The sequence below is a fragment of the Xyrauchen texanus genome, chromosome 27, assembly GCF_025860055.1.
Source record: "Xyrauchen texanus isolate HMW12.3.18 chromosome 27, RBS_HiC_50CHRs, whole genome shotgun sequence".
Classification (NCBI taxonomy): domain Eukaryota; kingdom Metazoa; phylum Chordata; class Actinopteri; order Cypriniformes; family Catostomidae; genus Xyrauchen; species Xyrauchen texanus.
Genome location: NC_068302.1, coordinates 9,326,572 through 9,341,026, shown reverse-complemented (window position 1 = coordinate 9,341,026; position 14,455 = coordinate 9,326,572). Strand labels below are relative to the sequence as shown.

Genomic DNA, 14,455 nt, shown 5'->3' with positions numbered 1-14,455 from the left:
AAGTGGAAAATAATATTAATATATAATATTATTATGGCAGATTTCTGACATGGACATTTCTGTCCTCTGAGGACCTCTGAGTAACATTTTTATTGATGCACAAGGGTTAAGAGTCCATATACATGTGCTTCTTGAATTTATTTAGAGTAGTTGAATAGAAAGTAGTTTGGCTATGTCTCCTCCTGAAGCTGTCTTGCTTTATGTTTTTGCCGTATATTATTTTTATACGAGGAAGCATGTGATAAATTGAGAAATCCCTGTGAAATACATCATCAAATGTCTTCAAATATGATATGTTATGTGATTGCATTGATGCGTGTGGCTGTATTACCAGGTGCGCTCTTGCCTAAATCTTAGATTTAAATCCATGTAGTACAAAGAGAATGAGTATGTTATCCAAACAGGTTGGTACATCTCAGCAACTTTTTCAGTAGCAACTATACAAATATGTTGTAACTTTCATAAAGGTAAATATAATTTGTCTCTCGCTTTGTAGCTTCTGTGGAAAAGTGTTTTCCTTTGGATTTGAGATTCTGATCTATATGATTGTTTGTCTATGAATTATATTTGGGCCCCTAAAATTAGTGTTTTACATTTTGAGTATAAATTGTACCTACACTGTTTTTTCAATGTTGCCTTCATTTTTCTTCATGGAAATCATTGTCAATGCATTATTCACTCCATCTGAGTTTTTCAGACACCCTTTGTCAAAATAAATGCATAAAGTTACATCTTGGTGTGAAAGGGCATGTTCATTCTTGCAGTTGTTTATCTTTCTGAAGTAAAAGGAACAACAACATAACTATACTAAAGTATGGGTTTTGGATGGCACACTGGCAGAAGGTTAATTCTTCAAAACAGCATAAAAAAAATATGAGTGTCACATTAAATCCTGGAAGCGTTTCAGATGCTTTTAATGCCTTGGAACAGAAATGACTCTTCAGCTGAAATAGTCCTTATTTTGGCAGCAGAGGAAATGCACCTTTCACAGAGATCAATAAAAAATGTTTATATGCATCCTTGCTGAGCAATGCACGTTACTGTGCTCCATGACTTGTGTTGTGTCACTTTGTACATGGCAAGGCAATTCTGCAATGACCACACAGCGTTATTCCCTCTTATCCTCCTCATCACTCTCGCTAGATAATACTGCAAGGACATCCCCCACTTCAGTCTTGGACTTCACAATAGTCTTAGACTTTCTATATATTGCTATACACCTGACATCAAAGTACACTTAAACACCTGACACTTAAATACACTTAAACACACGCTTGACTCTTCCTTCCAGTTCTGCTTCCAGAAAGTGACCATTGTCATTTTTAAGGAGTGTTTACTTACAGTTTCCACCTTTTCACTTGTGTTGTGGACGTGACTGGGGGACGAAGCAGTTTCCAAATGGCGGCATGCATGCTGGTAACAACATGCGCAGACTTGTGCATACTGCAAGACAGTGTAGAAATGCAAAGTGAGCACATTACATGTTATACATTTTTAGGCAGTTAAAGGCAGAAAGCAATTGTTTTAAAGGGATAGTTCACCCAAAAATGAATTTACTCACCCTAATGTTGTTTCAATTCTGTATGAACACAGAAGGAGATGTTAGGCAGATTGTTCATCTCATTCACCAATCACTTTCTTTGTCTGATAAAAATATACTATAAAAGTAAATGTGACTGAGCCTAACATACTGCCTAACATCATCATCATCATCTGTGTTCCACGGGAGAAGGAAAGTCATACAGGTTTGGAACATGAGGGTGAGTAAATTATGACAGAATTAGCATTTTTTGGTGAACTATCCCTTTAAAAAACAAATAATTGCTCCATAGCACCATGTTTTTAAGAGTTTCAAATTTGTGTTTAAGATATTTTGATATGGAATATCATTGGAATCTGGAAACATTTTTCTCAGACAATTCTTTTTGCGGATTTAGTGCTTTCCTTTGTGATTTTATTGATAGCTTTCTTGAATTATATTCAACTATTTAAATACTGAAGACCTGTAAACAACCTTGTTAAATGCAGTTGTTTAGGTCTATAATTACATCAATTACTGAAATTGGAGGAGAAATCATTATGGCCGCTGATCCCTCTGGATTTTACCAATGTTTTTACAGTTAGTCGCTCCAAACAGGTCAGCAGTTTATGTGGTTTGCAATGAAGGTGTTAGCTTAAAAGCATAAATTGTAAACGTGTGCAGTAATTCTGGTGTATGACATTGACTGTTTAATTGAGTTGCATTAATCAAAGTCAATAATTATGTTTACCTGTGGAATAGTCTAAATTTTATTTCAGTCAGAGTTTGCTGTCCAGCTCTACTTAAGTATCTGAAAGATTTTCTCGATACAATTCTACCTTAAACAGGATTTAGGGTTCTTTTCCCCGATGTTTTGCTTTATATGTGTGTGTGTGTGTGTGTGTGTGTTAGGGAAGCTCACAAACCACGTTTTTGTCTGTTGTTGATATCTTTGGGCGAGCTCTTCATAACGAAATATGCTGAAGTTCCGTTGTTTGAAAATGAAAGGAAGCAATTGGATGGAGAAAAGAAGAGGTGCTCTCCCGTGTGTGTTTTTTCTGGTGGAATTATGTTGTTGAGAGTTTGGAGTGAAGAGGAATTCTCTGCCCTCTAATTTACTGGGCTGGCAGGACTGGGCTGGCACAGCAAAATATTGCTCAGTGCTTTTAAAGGAAAGTTACTATTACACAACTGTCTTGAGAGCTTTAACACGATACATTGTTTACATACTGTAGCCCTCAAAACAGAATTTACAGTCCACATTTTTTTTGAAGAGACACTTACAATGCTTTATGCTGTTTATGTAAACATATCCACATGACAAAGCAACAAAATAGCTTCCTTATATAACTTTCCAAAATGTATTTTTTTTAGGCATTGAAGCTTAGGGTATTATAACAATGTGATGCTCTTTTCAAAATGAGATTCATTGGGGGCTCGTCCGGAATCTAGTTTTTTCTGATATGATCTCAAGACAAATTAGCATTGCGACAGAACGTACCTACCGAATGTTCCTGTACACTGACAATACATTTTTACTCCACTGACTGTTAGGTTAAGGGTTGGGGTGTGGGTTAGTGTTTATGGTTAATAAAATATGTATATCTGTTGACTATTACATCATTTACAACCAAAAAATTGACATCTCTTGGCAAGATTTACATCTCGCTTTTGGCAACAATCTGTGGGCATCTCATCTGGACACTGAAGCTCACGCATGCCCATACATTCAACAACACTTCCAGCTTTGGCCACTGGGGGCAGTGGTTTGAATTTCAATAAGCAAAGACCGATTTCAGCTTAAGAAATTTCAACCTACTGTTGCCGAATTAACAGTGAGATGTTCTTTTCAATATTAGATTCAGTCTGGTATTCAAAGCTCGTCTGGGATCTTGTTTTTTCATGAAGAGCCTGGAAAGGATTACAGAGATTTTAGAAGGTTTTCAGATTTGTATAAGAAGTGTGGAGAAAATATAAAGGAAAAATCCAGAAAGAGAGGAGAAGAGGGAATTGTAAATAGGCTTGTAGGTAAAGTGCATCAGCCTGGCCCTAATGGCCTCCCCATGGAGTGGCAGTCTGGTGGTGCTCGGTTCGGTGGGCCGGCTGGGGCTCTGGCTCCCACCGGCGGTGGAATGAGTGAGGTCAGGCGTCCCATCTCCGACACAAACCAATGCTGTTTTCTATAATGTTCTGCTTCAGTAGTAGGCAGCGGTAATGAGCTGGACCTGCTCTACACTCTCGCCATGTTTCCCTTCAATGATCACAAGGAGAGAAAAACATGCTGGGGTTCATTAATTAGGGTACTAACTTTTCTTTCCACTAGACTTGATCTTTTTCTTTTTATTCCATGCTCTCTTTCTCTCCCTCTGTTTGATTTTCCATCCTTTTTTCTCTCTTGAAGCGGACACTGTGGAAAGACGTTAAATGTAATCAGCTGAATGTTTGTTCTGCTGTTTAAGTTAGAAATAGTTTCCGTAAACCGAGAAACTTTTTTTTTTTAAGAGGGTTCAAACATTTACTTTAGCAGAATCTCAGCCAAGGGATTTTGTTGTATACTTTCAAAATTTTCTTTCTAATCTTGCAAGCTTTCTTTCAGGAACCACCCAGTTGTATTTTTTCCCTCAAAAGCATTTTTATATGTTAAAGTCCTATAAAAAGTATTTTAAGTCAAGGAAACTTGAACTGTTGCATCAAAAATAAGGCTACATTGGAAAAAATATATTAAAAGAGGAGAAAAAAATCGGATTATTTTGTATTACTGTCACGGTTTCGTGTCACCCGCACCATGTTTCGTGTCACCTGCACTGTGTTTCGCGTCATCTGCACCATGTTTCGCGTCGTCTGCACCGTGTTTCATGTTCTCCGCCCCGTGTTTTCTGTTTCACCCGTCACTAGTCACTTTCCATGTCACGCTCCCTTGTTTTCCGCCCGTGTTTTCTGTTTTACCGTCCATGCTCCCTGTCATGTCTTCCGTGTTGTCCGCCCATGTTTCACTGTCTCTGTCAAAACTACATTTCCCATCTTTCCCGGCCCCCTCTGCCAGCACAATGTTATTGTCCGCACCTGTTCGTGATTTTGTTATCACCGTGTCCTGTCTATTTAAACCCGCTTGTTTTCCCTTTCCTTTGTCGTTTGTTGAATGTTGTTTTGCTTGGTCTGCATTTTCTCCCCGAGTCCTTTGTCTATGCCATCGTGTGTCTTACAACCTTGTTTTGCCCCTCGCGGCAGTTTTCCTTTGTTCCCGTGATTTTGCCTTGCACCTGCCCTTTTTGTTTGTAAATAAAGTTAGCCTGCTCTTAGATCCCCTCTCCTTGCCTGCCTCGCTGCATCATCGTAACAATTACCACATAGTTCACTCAATAAGCACTTTATTAGGAACACCTTTACACTTTCTTATTCATTCTATTTAGGAATGCACCGATCCTATACCTCGATCAGTATTTGCTCCGATACTGAAGCATTTAGACAGATTGGGTATCGGTCCGACGAGTCATTTTCATTACTGTCAAGCTCAAAAAATTACATAAAAGAACAATAAAAACACAATTAATGTAGCTCATATGAATCATGCATTTTATTCAAAGCCACTTTAAGACGTGCGATAGTTCTGTGAATCACATGGTGCGCAATATTTGAGCGCTACTCACGAATAACATCTCGGATGTAGATGCTCAATAGTTCAATTCACTTATAATATGCATTTAGAATGGCACTGGAGGTGCATTTTACCAGAATTTGAATAAGAAGCTAATTAAACTACTGTGAACTTGCCTACAATCGGACACATACAGGACTTCCTGGAGAGTTCAGAATGTCAAAATAAAAGCGTGAGGGTTAAGAAGTTATAGGTGCACGATTGAGATATATTACTAGTATAATATATTATTATTTGTTTACAAATTATAATAATATTTAAGTTGAATGGGTTCCAAAAAATAACTGTGAGAATGAAAAGTGAGCTGATATCTTACAACTACATTGAACAAAATTTTTGCTGCTACATTATCCAATATACTAGTTAACAATAAGGTTTTTCTTAATAATCTATACATTTATATTGAAATAAAGTGTAGTTAGAGGTTTGTGTTTCTTTACATATTAAAGAGCACACCCAATTAGATCCACACAATAATGTAAAGATATTCTAAACTGATTATGGAAAAAAACTACACTAATATCGGATCGGTATCGGCCGATTGATATCGGAATCCGAGAGAAAAAGGGGTATCGGTGCATCCCTATCGCTATTATCTAATCAACCAATCGTGTGGCAGCAGTGCATTGCATAAAATCATGCAGATTCGGGTCAGGAGCTTTAGTTAATGTTCACATCAACCATCGGAATGGGGAAACATTGTGATTGTTGGTGCCAGATGGGCTGGTTTGAGTATTTCTGTAACTGCTTGTCTCCTGGGATTTTCACAAACAACAGTCTCTAGAATTTACTCAGAATGGTGACAAATGGTGTTGTTGAGAGAAGAAAACAGAGAATGGCCAGAGTGGTTTGCACTGACAGAAAGGCTAAAGTAACTCAGGTTACCATTCAGGCGGATGGGCTACAACAGCCGAAGAACACTTCAGGCACTTTTTTTAAGACCCTAAAGTACTCAGTGAGTGTATAATCTCTAAACTATTGTAAAAGTTTAGTTTATATTGTGTAGAGCTTTTGAGGTAGGGCACCCATTGTGGATAACTGGCTTTAGTTTTTTTTAAATAGTTATGATTAGAATGTTTGTCTGCTGGTTAGCTTTTAAGTATTTCATTGTTTTGTTTTTTTACCTTATGGTCTTGATATTTTTATTAATGCGTTAATGAAGGACAGTCAATTATGTTAAGTAGAGGGGTAATGCAGTATGATCAGGAAATGTTACAGATTCAAACTGTAATACCACAGCTCGATGTGTCAGAGCATATCTGCTAACCACTAGGCCACGGCTCAACTTGGATCTTAATTCAATTTTAACAAGTGTGCTGACATAAAAATGGACAGATTAAGGTTTGGCTAGAATCCTTTCATTAGTTTAAAGGTATTAACAAATCTGAGAGTTTCATCTATTCTCTTTTTCTAGATCCTCTAAACGTTTAGCGTTTCTTATTGAGCGCTTAAGCTAGATGCTTATTTACATTACTGGCACACAGAACACAATCATATTAGTCATATAAGGTCAAATTATTTTCTTGACTAAATTATGTCTTGGCCATGTAGTCTGGTTGGTGTGGAAGAGCTTATATGTGTTTTGGTCTGATATGGGCGGCTATTGGTAGGTTGTAATCTCCTTGTGTCACCTTCAGTATTTGGCAGGTGGTTGGAGTTGTTGGCGCCAGATGCTGACAACCCCGTCTATCTCTCTCTCTCCATCCCTCGTTCCTCTATTCTTTTGGTTTGTTGTTTGAGCCAACTGCAGGTATATCTGGAAATGAAATGGACAAACTCTATAGGGAGATTTATTATATTTGTTTGCATTGTCATTGTGTTTGTTCATGTTTCTTGCCCTTTCTGGAGCAGCAGTGAAGATGATGGAATAGTCTGGAGTGTTCACAAATATTTGGGGATTTTTGCATCTCATCTAATTTTTCTATGCACAGTTAGTACAGAGAACTTGATTTTTACATTTTCTGAAAAAGTGTTTGCCTGTGCAAAACTTGCTGCATCAATGCTGAATTTTGTTGGTGGTTGCCAGGGCTTTGCTGTGCAGTTGCTAGGGTGTTCTGGGTGGTTGGTAGGGGGTTTCTTAATGGACTAAGTCAAAAGAGCCCATCCCCAAGTCTCTAAAAGTTTCTGGTCCCTAGATATGACTTGGTTCCCTGTATAGGTGTCTATAAGCAAGTCAATGGGATTCTTTCACAGTTGTATTTTCTGCTGGATAGAAATGGAAAATTTTGAAAGCTTAGAAAGGTAATGGCTCAACTCTTCATAATAAGTTGCATGCTTTGAGGTATCACTCATTTAAGGAAAGTTACATGGGCCTAAGTTTAATTCTTATAGCTGATATTTACTTCTGCGGCGAACCTACACCATAGGCAATGTGTAGCTATTGTGGTTACAGCGTAGCCTCCACCGTGGCCAGATGTGCACATCTCCAAAAATTTAACAATGTGTTGTGTTGACGCAGACCTTAACAGCTGTGATTGGTCCACTTTGTAACCAGAGACCATCCCCCGTCACATTTTCACCAACTTTATTTTAAGATCTATGCATTGTATCACATTGTATTTATACTCTGGAGCATTGTTTTAATTGGGAACATCAGCTGTTTTTATATTCTGTTTATGTTTCATGAAGTTACAAGCGAAAATGTGACAAAAAGACATGTCTGTTTACAACTTGTGAACTCTGTACTTTTTTCCGCAGACTCTTTTACTCGGTATAAATTTGGTATGTGAGTGAAACCATATTTGTTGTATTCTTGAGAACTTTCCGATCTGTATGATGTTTTGGTGGCATGGTGTATAGAAAATGATCATCATATTTCACATTTCATTTTTTGAAATTTCATGTTGGTTATATTGCCTATATGCTTTGTAATTTCTAGCTTCTAAGCTTTAAAACGACACCCATTTAAAATGTTGTTTAAAACAACACAATTTTGTAATGTTCAAGCGAGTATTGGTCTATGTTGTTTTGATCTAACTATAAATAACCACAGTGTTGGCCACTATGCAGAGCCTACAGTGTAGGTTTGACACAGAAGTATACATTGGAGTTTAAATTAAACCCCTAACTTAAAGGATTAGTAACATTTAGTTTGCGTCAAAGCTTCATAGTAACTTCTTAAAGAATTTCTTTCATTTTACATTTTGGGAATTTAAGACAAAATCCTAATTGCAAGCTAAGACTGACTAATATAGGATTGCTCCAGTTAAACAAACCAAACTGAAAACATCTGGCAAATAAATTGTCACAAAATACTTTTCAGACCAATGCATTTGTAGTGGGCTGTGTGTCAAAATGTGTAAATGATGTTTGAATGAGGAGTTCCGATAGCTAGCATGACAAATGGTGTGTTGGGTCATGCTGGGGTCTAGACCAGCACAGAATTGACAGATCTCTGTGTGTGTTTGTGTTTCTTTGTCTCTGTGAGTATTTTGCTGTGTGTGAGAACAAACAGATGGTGTGACCCACACACTAAAATTCACTGTAACTGTTATTTCAACTACAAAAATGTGTACGTCAAATTTGATGCAGTCTGCTATGTACCAATTATGTCAGTTTTATAGTTATGTCATATAGAAATAAAAGGAGCTCCTTTGTGATGAATGTAAATGTAACTACTTCAGCTTGTTGTTCAAATTGGAATGGTTCATTTTGTTGATGCAAGCTCAACCTGGACACAAAATGTTCTCTACTGTAGGTTAGATATCACCGGCCTTCCATGCTTTTTCTTTCTGTGGAAAAATGAGTGGTTAAAACCCTTGAGTTGTTAAAGGACATGCTGTTCCACTATTGGCCTTATGCAGCAATGTTTTTTTGTCGTCGTCTTCATGTTTGCCTCCAAAATGGGTGGGAGAGAAGTTTTATATGGCTATACATATAAAAATCTGATCTGTGCTGCTTAATTTTTTGCAGGAATTTTTTGGCTTTGCTCAAAATGCATAAAGTCTAAAATGCATATAAGTAGGAAATAATGTGCATGTAATCTAGCTCAATATTTCAGAAAGCAGACAACCTGAATCAAAATTTTCCCTATTTACTTTATTATGTGTATGATTTACCAGTTCACATTTATTCTACAGAAAAAAAAAAACATAGCTAATCTTTCATCAAAATGTAATACCCTTTTCTGCTAAAATAACCAAGGCCATGCAGATGTGGGAAAATAATTGTGAATAGAATATCAGAATCAGAATGAGCTTTATTGCCAAGTATGCATCCACATACAAGGGATATATATATATATATATATATATATATATATATAAGACAAAAATATTAATATAGAATATACAAATACAAAGCTGTTATTTGCAGTGCAAGGGAATGTCATGCTGAAGTCAATTTAATTGACTAGGATGTGTATTGCATGTAATTATAGTATAGATTTAACTGTTCATGAGATGGATAGCCTGAGGGAAAAAACTGTTCCTGTGCCTGACGGTTCTGGTGCTCAGTTCTCTGTAGTGCCGGCCAGAAGGCAAACGTTCAAGAAGGTAGTGGGCTGGGTGAGTGGGGTCCAGAGTCATTTTTCCAGCCCTTTTCCTCACTCTGGAAGTGTACAGTTATTGAAGGAAGGGCAGGGGGCAACCAATAATCCGCTCAGCAGTCCGTACTGCACTTTGTAGTTTTCTGATGTCCGACTTCATAGCTGATTCAAACCAGACACAGTTATTAAAGTGCAGAGGACAGACTCAATGTCTGCCGAGTAGAACTGTATCAGCAGCGCCTGTATTAAGAATTGTTTGTGGTTTTCTCTCTCTGTCTCACACACACAGTGCTGATGTCGTAGCTGTGTTTATGGAGAACTGGGCTGGGTGCAGAGGTCAGATGTAGAGGACCCTTTATGATAATGATGATGATGATGATGATGAAGACTATGCTGCTGCTGATATCAGTACTCCTAACTCAGGCTCTTCAGTCCCAGGGAAGACCTGCCACCCAAGATGAGGGTAAGTTTTTTCTTTGTTATTTCTGTTGTATCGGAACACCTTTCAGCAAAATATTTGCCATCTTTCCAATTAGGCTCCTTAAATCTACACATTTTTAGCATTTTCCCCTGAAGTCCGCTTAGTCAAGTAGTCAAGATCTCAAACATTTAGTTTATATAATTATGTACTGTATCTTTTCCACCTTCTCGCTGACCCTTAGAATTAAATGGATGTGTAAATCGGACGATGCAATCTTGAATTGATTCTTTTGGCCTGTGAGCCGATACTTCAAAGTCTGCCGCGATAAGATTCGGGGTCTTTGATTGATATTCTGATATTATGTGCCTATTTTACACAATCAATTAAAAAAATGTTTGCCCTCAAATGCAACCAAAATATAATCTGATTATTTTATTCAGCTCTCTGTATACACATTGGGGCATCCACAACAAAATAAGGTACTTCAGATGTTGAAATAAATTATACAGAAAATAATATAAAAAATTAAAATCACTTGTTTGACAATAGCAAATTTTTATGACAACTTGTTTCCAACTATCCGTGCAATTCGTGTTTTTCTTGTCTACAACTTCCACAGTTCTGTTACAGTTAACTGGGATAAATGTTAGTAAGGGTGTTGATGTGTAATGTGTAAATGATGCTGGGCAGCAGGTGATTTCTCTTTCCCTCATTAGTGCTGTTCAGAATGTCAGCGTTGTCAAGATGTTTCACATGGTTGAACTGCTCCATGGTACTTTAAAATAGCAAATTTGCATGTAAAATTCAAATGGGTCACTTGTGCAACGATATCGATGGAAGCCTGAATTAATCGCCCATGTGAGCCACTCTGTGTTTGTCACTATGGAGTGCCCAGGTTGTTGTGTTCGTACTGATCCTGTCAATGGATCTCGCATTTCATGGGAATCCTGGTTGACACGTGCGCACACCGCATGGTTAGCAGAGCACAATTTGGCTTCAAAGACTCCGCGCACATCTGTGTCACACATGAAAAGCATATTTAGCACACATAAAGTTAAATGAATGTAATAAGTTTGCTTTATCGCCTGATGGAAATGCGTACAGACAGGCTGACATGAGAGAATTTCATTTTAAAAAAATATATAATTTTCTTCCCAATTGTAATGCCCAATTCCCACTACTTAGTAGGTCCTAGTGGTGGCACGGTTACTCACCTCAATCCGGGTGGTGGAGGACAAGTCTCAGTTTCCTCTGCTTCTGAGACAGTCAATCCACGCATCTTATCACGTGGCTCGTCGTGCATGACACCGTGGAGACTCACATCATGGGAGGCTCATGCTACTCTCCGACCCAAGCTCAATTTGCCATGCACCCATTGAGAGCGAGAACCGCTAATCGCGACCATGAGGAGGTTAGCCCATGTGACTCTACCCTCCCTAGCAACCGGGCCAATTTGGTTGCTTGGGAGACCTGGCTGGAGTCACTCAGCTTGCCCTGGATTCGAACATCAATACTCACTGAGCTACCCATGCCCCTGACATGAGAGTATTAAAATAAAGGTACATCTTTAAAAAATTTCCTCGATATTCACTCATTGTATCGATAACATTGGATCATTGGTCATTTGGCTTGATGCATCAATTCAGATCAATGAATTGTTACACCCCTAGAATTAAAATGGTAGAATTAATTTAAAAGCTACAGTAGTAAAAACATTGTTTTTACTACTGTATCTTTATGTCTTCTATATGTAATTGACCTCTGCTATGATTGGCTAAACTTGCCATAGGCATGAAGATTTCTAAATGTCTTGTTTTTGGGTCTTAGTTTTCATAAATGGACTGGGTGGACATAGGAGGGAGCTTTTCGTTGTAAAAGTTGTTGTAGTAAGTAGTAAAACATAGTACAGAAGAGCAAGAAAAATCCTGTTTTACATGATATTGCCCTTTTAAGTTTGAAGTAAGCTGTTTGATATACTATTATAGCAGTATAACTGTATGGAATATCTATGGACCATTATATACTCAGACCATACATATAACTCCAGTACACCAAGCCCAGCCGAGAGAAAGTGTTACTTGCGTGCAGAAGGGAAAGCACATTCTACTCTAAGCTGTGAAAGTTTACACTTTGATATGATTCGTTCTCCATATCCACCTCTCTATGCTATAAAGCTGTTTATAACCCATGGACTTTCCTGGACTCCAAAACTCATAGACGAAGAGTGGAATCGGGAAACGGGAGGAAAAAAACCCACACCAGCTGAAATAAAACCCTGAAAAATGTGTTTCTTGTCAACATTCCAGCAGAGCGAGTGCCGGTGTCTATCACAGGCCCAAACGTGCTTCCGTAGCTTCTATCATCATCTTTTGGGATTCGGAAATACATTAAGCCCAGGAGACTTCTAAATGCCTTACATTACAGTTACAACCATTATAAAAAGAGTGGTCTCTTCTTGTCTGACCGACTGTGAAGGCTTTAAATAAACCAGGTTAGTTTGAATTTACCCCAGAGCTGAAGGTGTGAAATAGCTGCCAACTGTAGCCTTCGGCTAAGCTAAAATACCTCTCTCATCCCCCTCAATCTCTCTTCCCTTCCCTTTGTCTCACTCTCCTCCTTTTGTAATGAAAAGGTATTTGTTGTCAAGGGAAGTGTTGACTAACGGAGACACTATAAATGACTGCCTTTAAAAGAAGAGACAGAAAGTACTCCGCCCTGTGGTGCTATTCCACAGTGGAGATCGTGTTTCTGAGAAAAATAACATTTTTTTTTTTTTTAGATAGGTGCAAGTTGGTGAAGCGTAGATCTATGGTCTGTACTCTTGATGAAAACTTGCATTGCATAAGAAAGTTAGTGAAATGTATCATCTAAGCATGTGGGACAAAATGACACAATGGGACTAAATGACACAATGGGACTAAATGACAAAGTCATGCCTTTTAAAACCCAGTGTTTCTAAATCTTTGTCATCTAATGTACCACATCAATAAGGCTTAAGTACCCCTTCATCTACAGCAACCCTGAAATGTGTTCTAACAAATATTGTACTGATATCATTCAGCATTATACTTAATATTATTAAAGTGGCTAGTTTGAGTACTTAAAGAATAGTTAACCCCAAATTTTTAATTTGCTGATCATTTACTCACCCTCAGGCCATCCAAAATGTATCTGAGTTTCATTCTTCATCAAAACAGAATTTAAGATTTTTAGGATCCAAAATGCATATTTAGGGTGCATCAAAATAATCCAAACGTCTCCAGTCGACATATAAAGTTCTTCTGCACCCAAATGATTGATTATTTTTTAGAAACAAAACAATACTTTCATATATTTTTAACCACAAATGTTTGTTTCCGTACATCTCTGTGATGCGCTTTCATGAGAGATATGACGTAAGCTCATTGGTAAGGTCACGTGGAGGAGGAGGCAGGAAGCGCGGCATTGTTTACAAGAGAAGGAGCACTGTACAAAAGTTTAATTGATTTGTATTTGTGTAAGTGTATTGTTCAAAATGGTTGTTTGGCATGTGTATCCTGGATGCTTCAACCTTCAGAAACCCCAAAGAAAATGCACGCCGGGAAAAATATAAACTTTTTATCGATTGCCTATACATGATCTTGAGCGATTGAAGCTCTGGCTTATCGCGCCGAACCTGGATATCAGTACACCCCTACTTAGGTGCTCTCTCAGATATTGGAGGGTGTGCAGTGAACATTTTACCGCTGAGGATTTCAGACCATCGAAAGAAACAAAGGGATTCATCAGCTGTGCCCATGCTGTTTTTCCAGCGAAATCAGGTATGTGTGAAAACTGTCATTTGTCACGCCTCCCTTGGGCTCTGCACTTCCCTCAGCGCTCCGCTCCTTATCACCCGATTTCTAAATCACCGCACTTGCACTCAAATCACTCGCTCATCACTGGCTGTATAAATAACTCACCTTCACGCCACTTCACTGTCTCACTGTGTAAACCCTGTAAATCTCAGTATCACTTGTAAATCTCTTGCACTTGGTGTCACTAACTACAACTGTAAGCACAAGTAGATAATGCAACGGCATTGCTCCGAAATAAAGAATGGTTATTTACTGCAGTACATTTTTTTTTATCATTATTATTTGGAAATTAAATTTTTTTAAATTTTATATTGTTTTGAAATAGTTTTGATGGTTTTGGTTTGTGAACGGGGCTTGGTCTGTGGTCTGTGGTCTGTGCAAGTTTCTCTTGTAAACAATGACGCGCTTCTTGCCTCCTCCACGTGACGCGTGACCTTACCAACAAGCTTACATCATCCCTCTCATTAGTGTGCATCGCAGAGATGTATGGAAGCGAACATTTGTAGTTAAAAAGTATATAAGTATTGTTATATTTCTA

At 38.0% G+C, this 14,455-nt stretch overlaps 1 protein-coding gene across 3 annotated transcripts in view; it reads left to right on the top strand.

The window, feature by feature from the left end:
• Positions 1-14,455, top strand: part of fgfr1a (fibroblast growth factor receptor 1a) — an 82,875-nt gene that overhangs the window by 1,639 nt on the left and 66,781 nt on the right. For all 3 annotated transcript variants that reach the window (XM_052094934.1, XM_052094933.1, XM_052094932.1), the window contains exon 2: positions 9,950-10,123. In XM_052094934.1, the coding sequence (XP_051950894.1) occupies positions 10,018-10,123 (106 nt within the window). In that variant the 5' untranslated portion in view covers positions 9,950-10,017. The remainder of the gene's footprint in view (positions 1-9,949; positions 10,124-14,455) is intronic.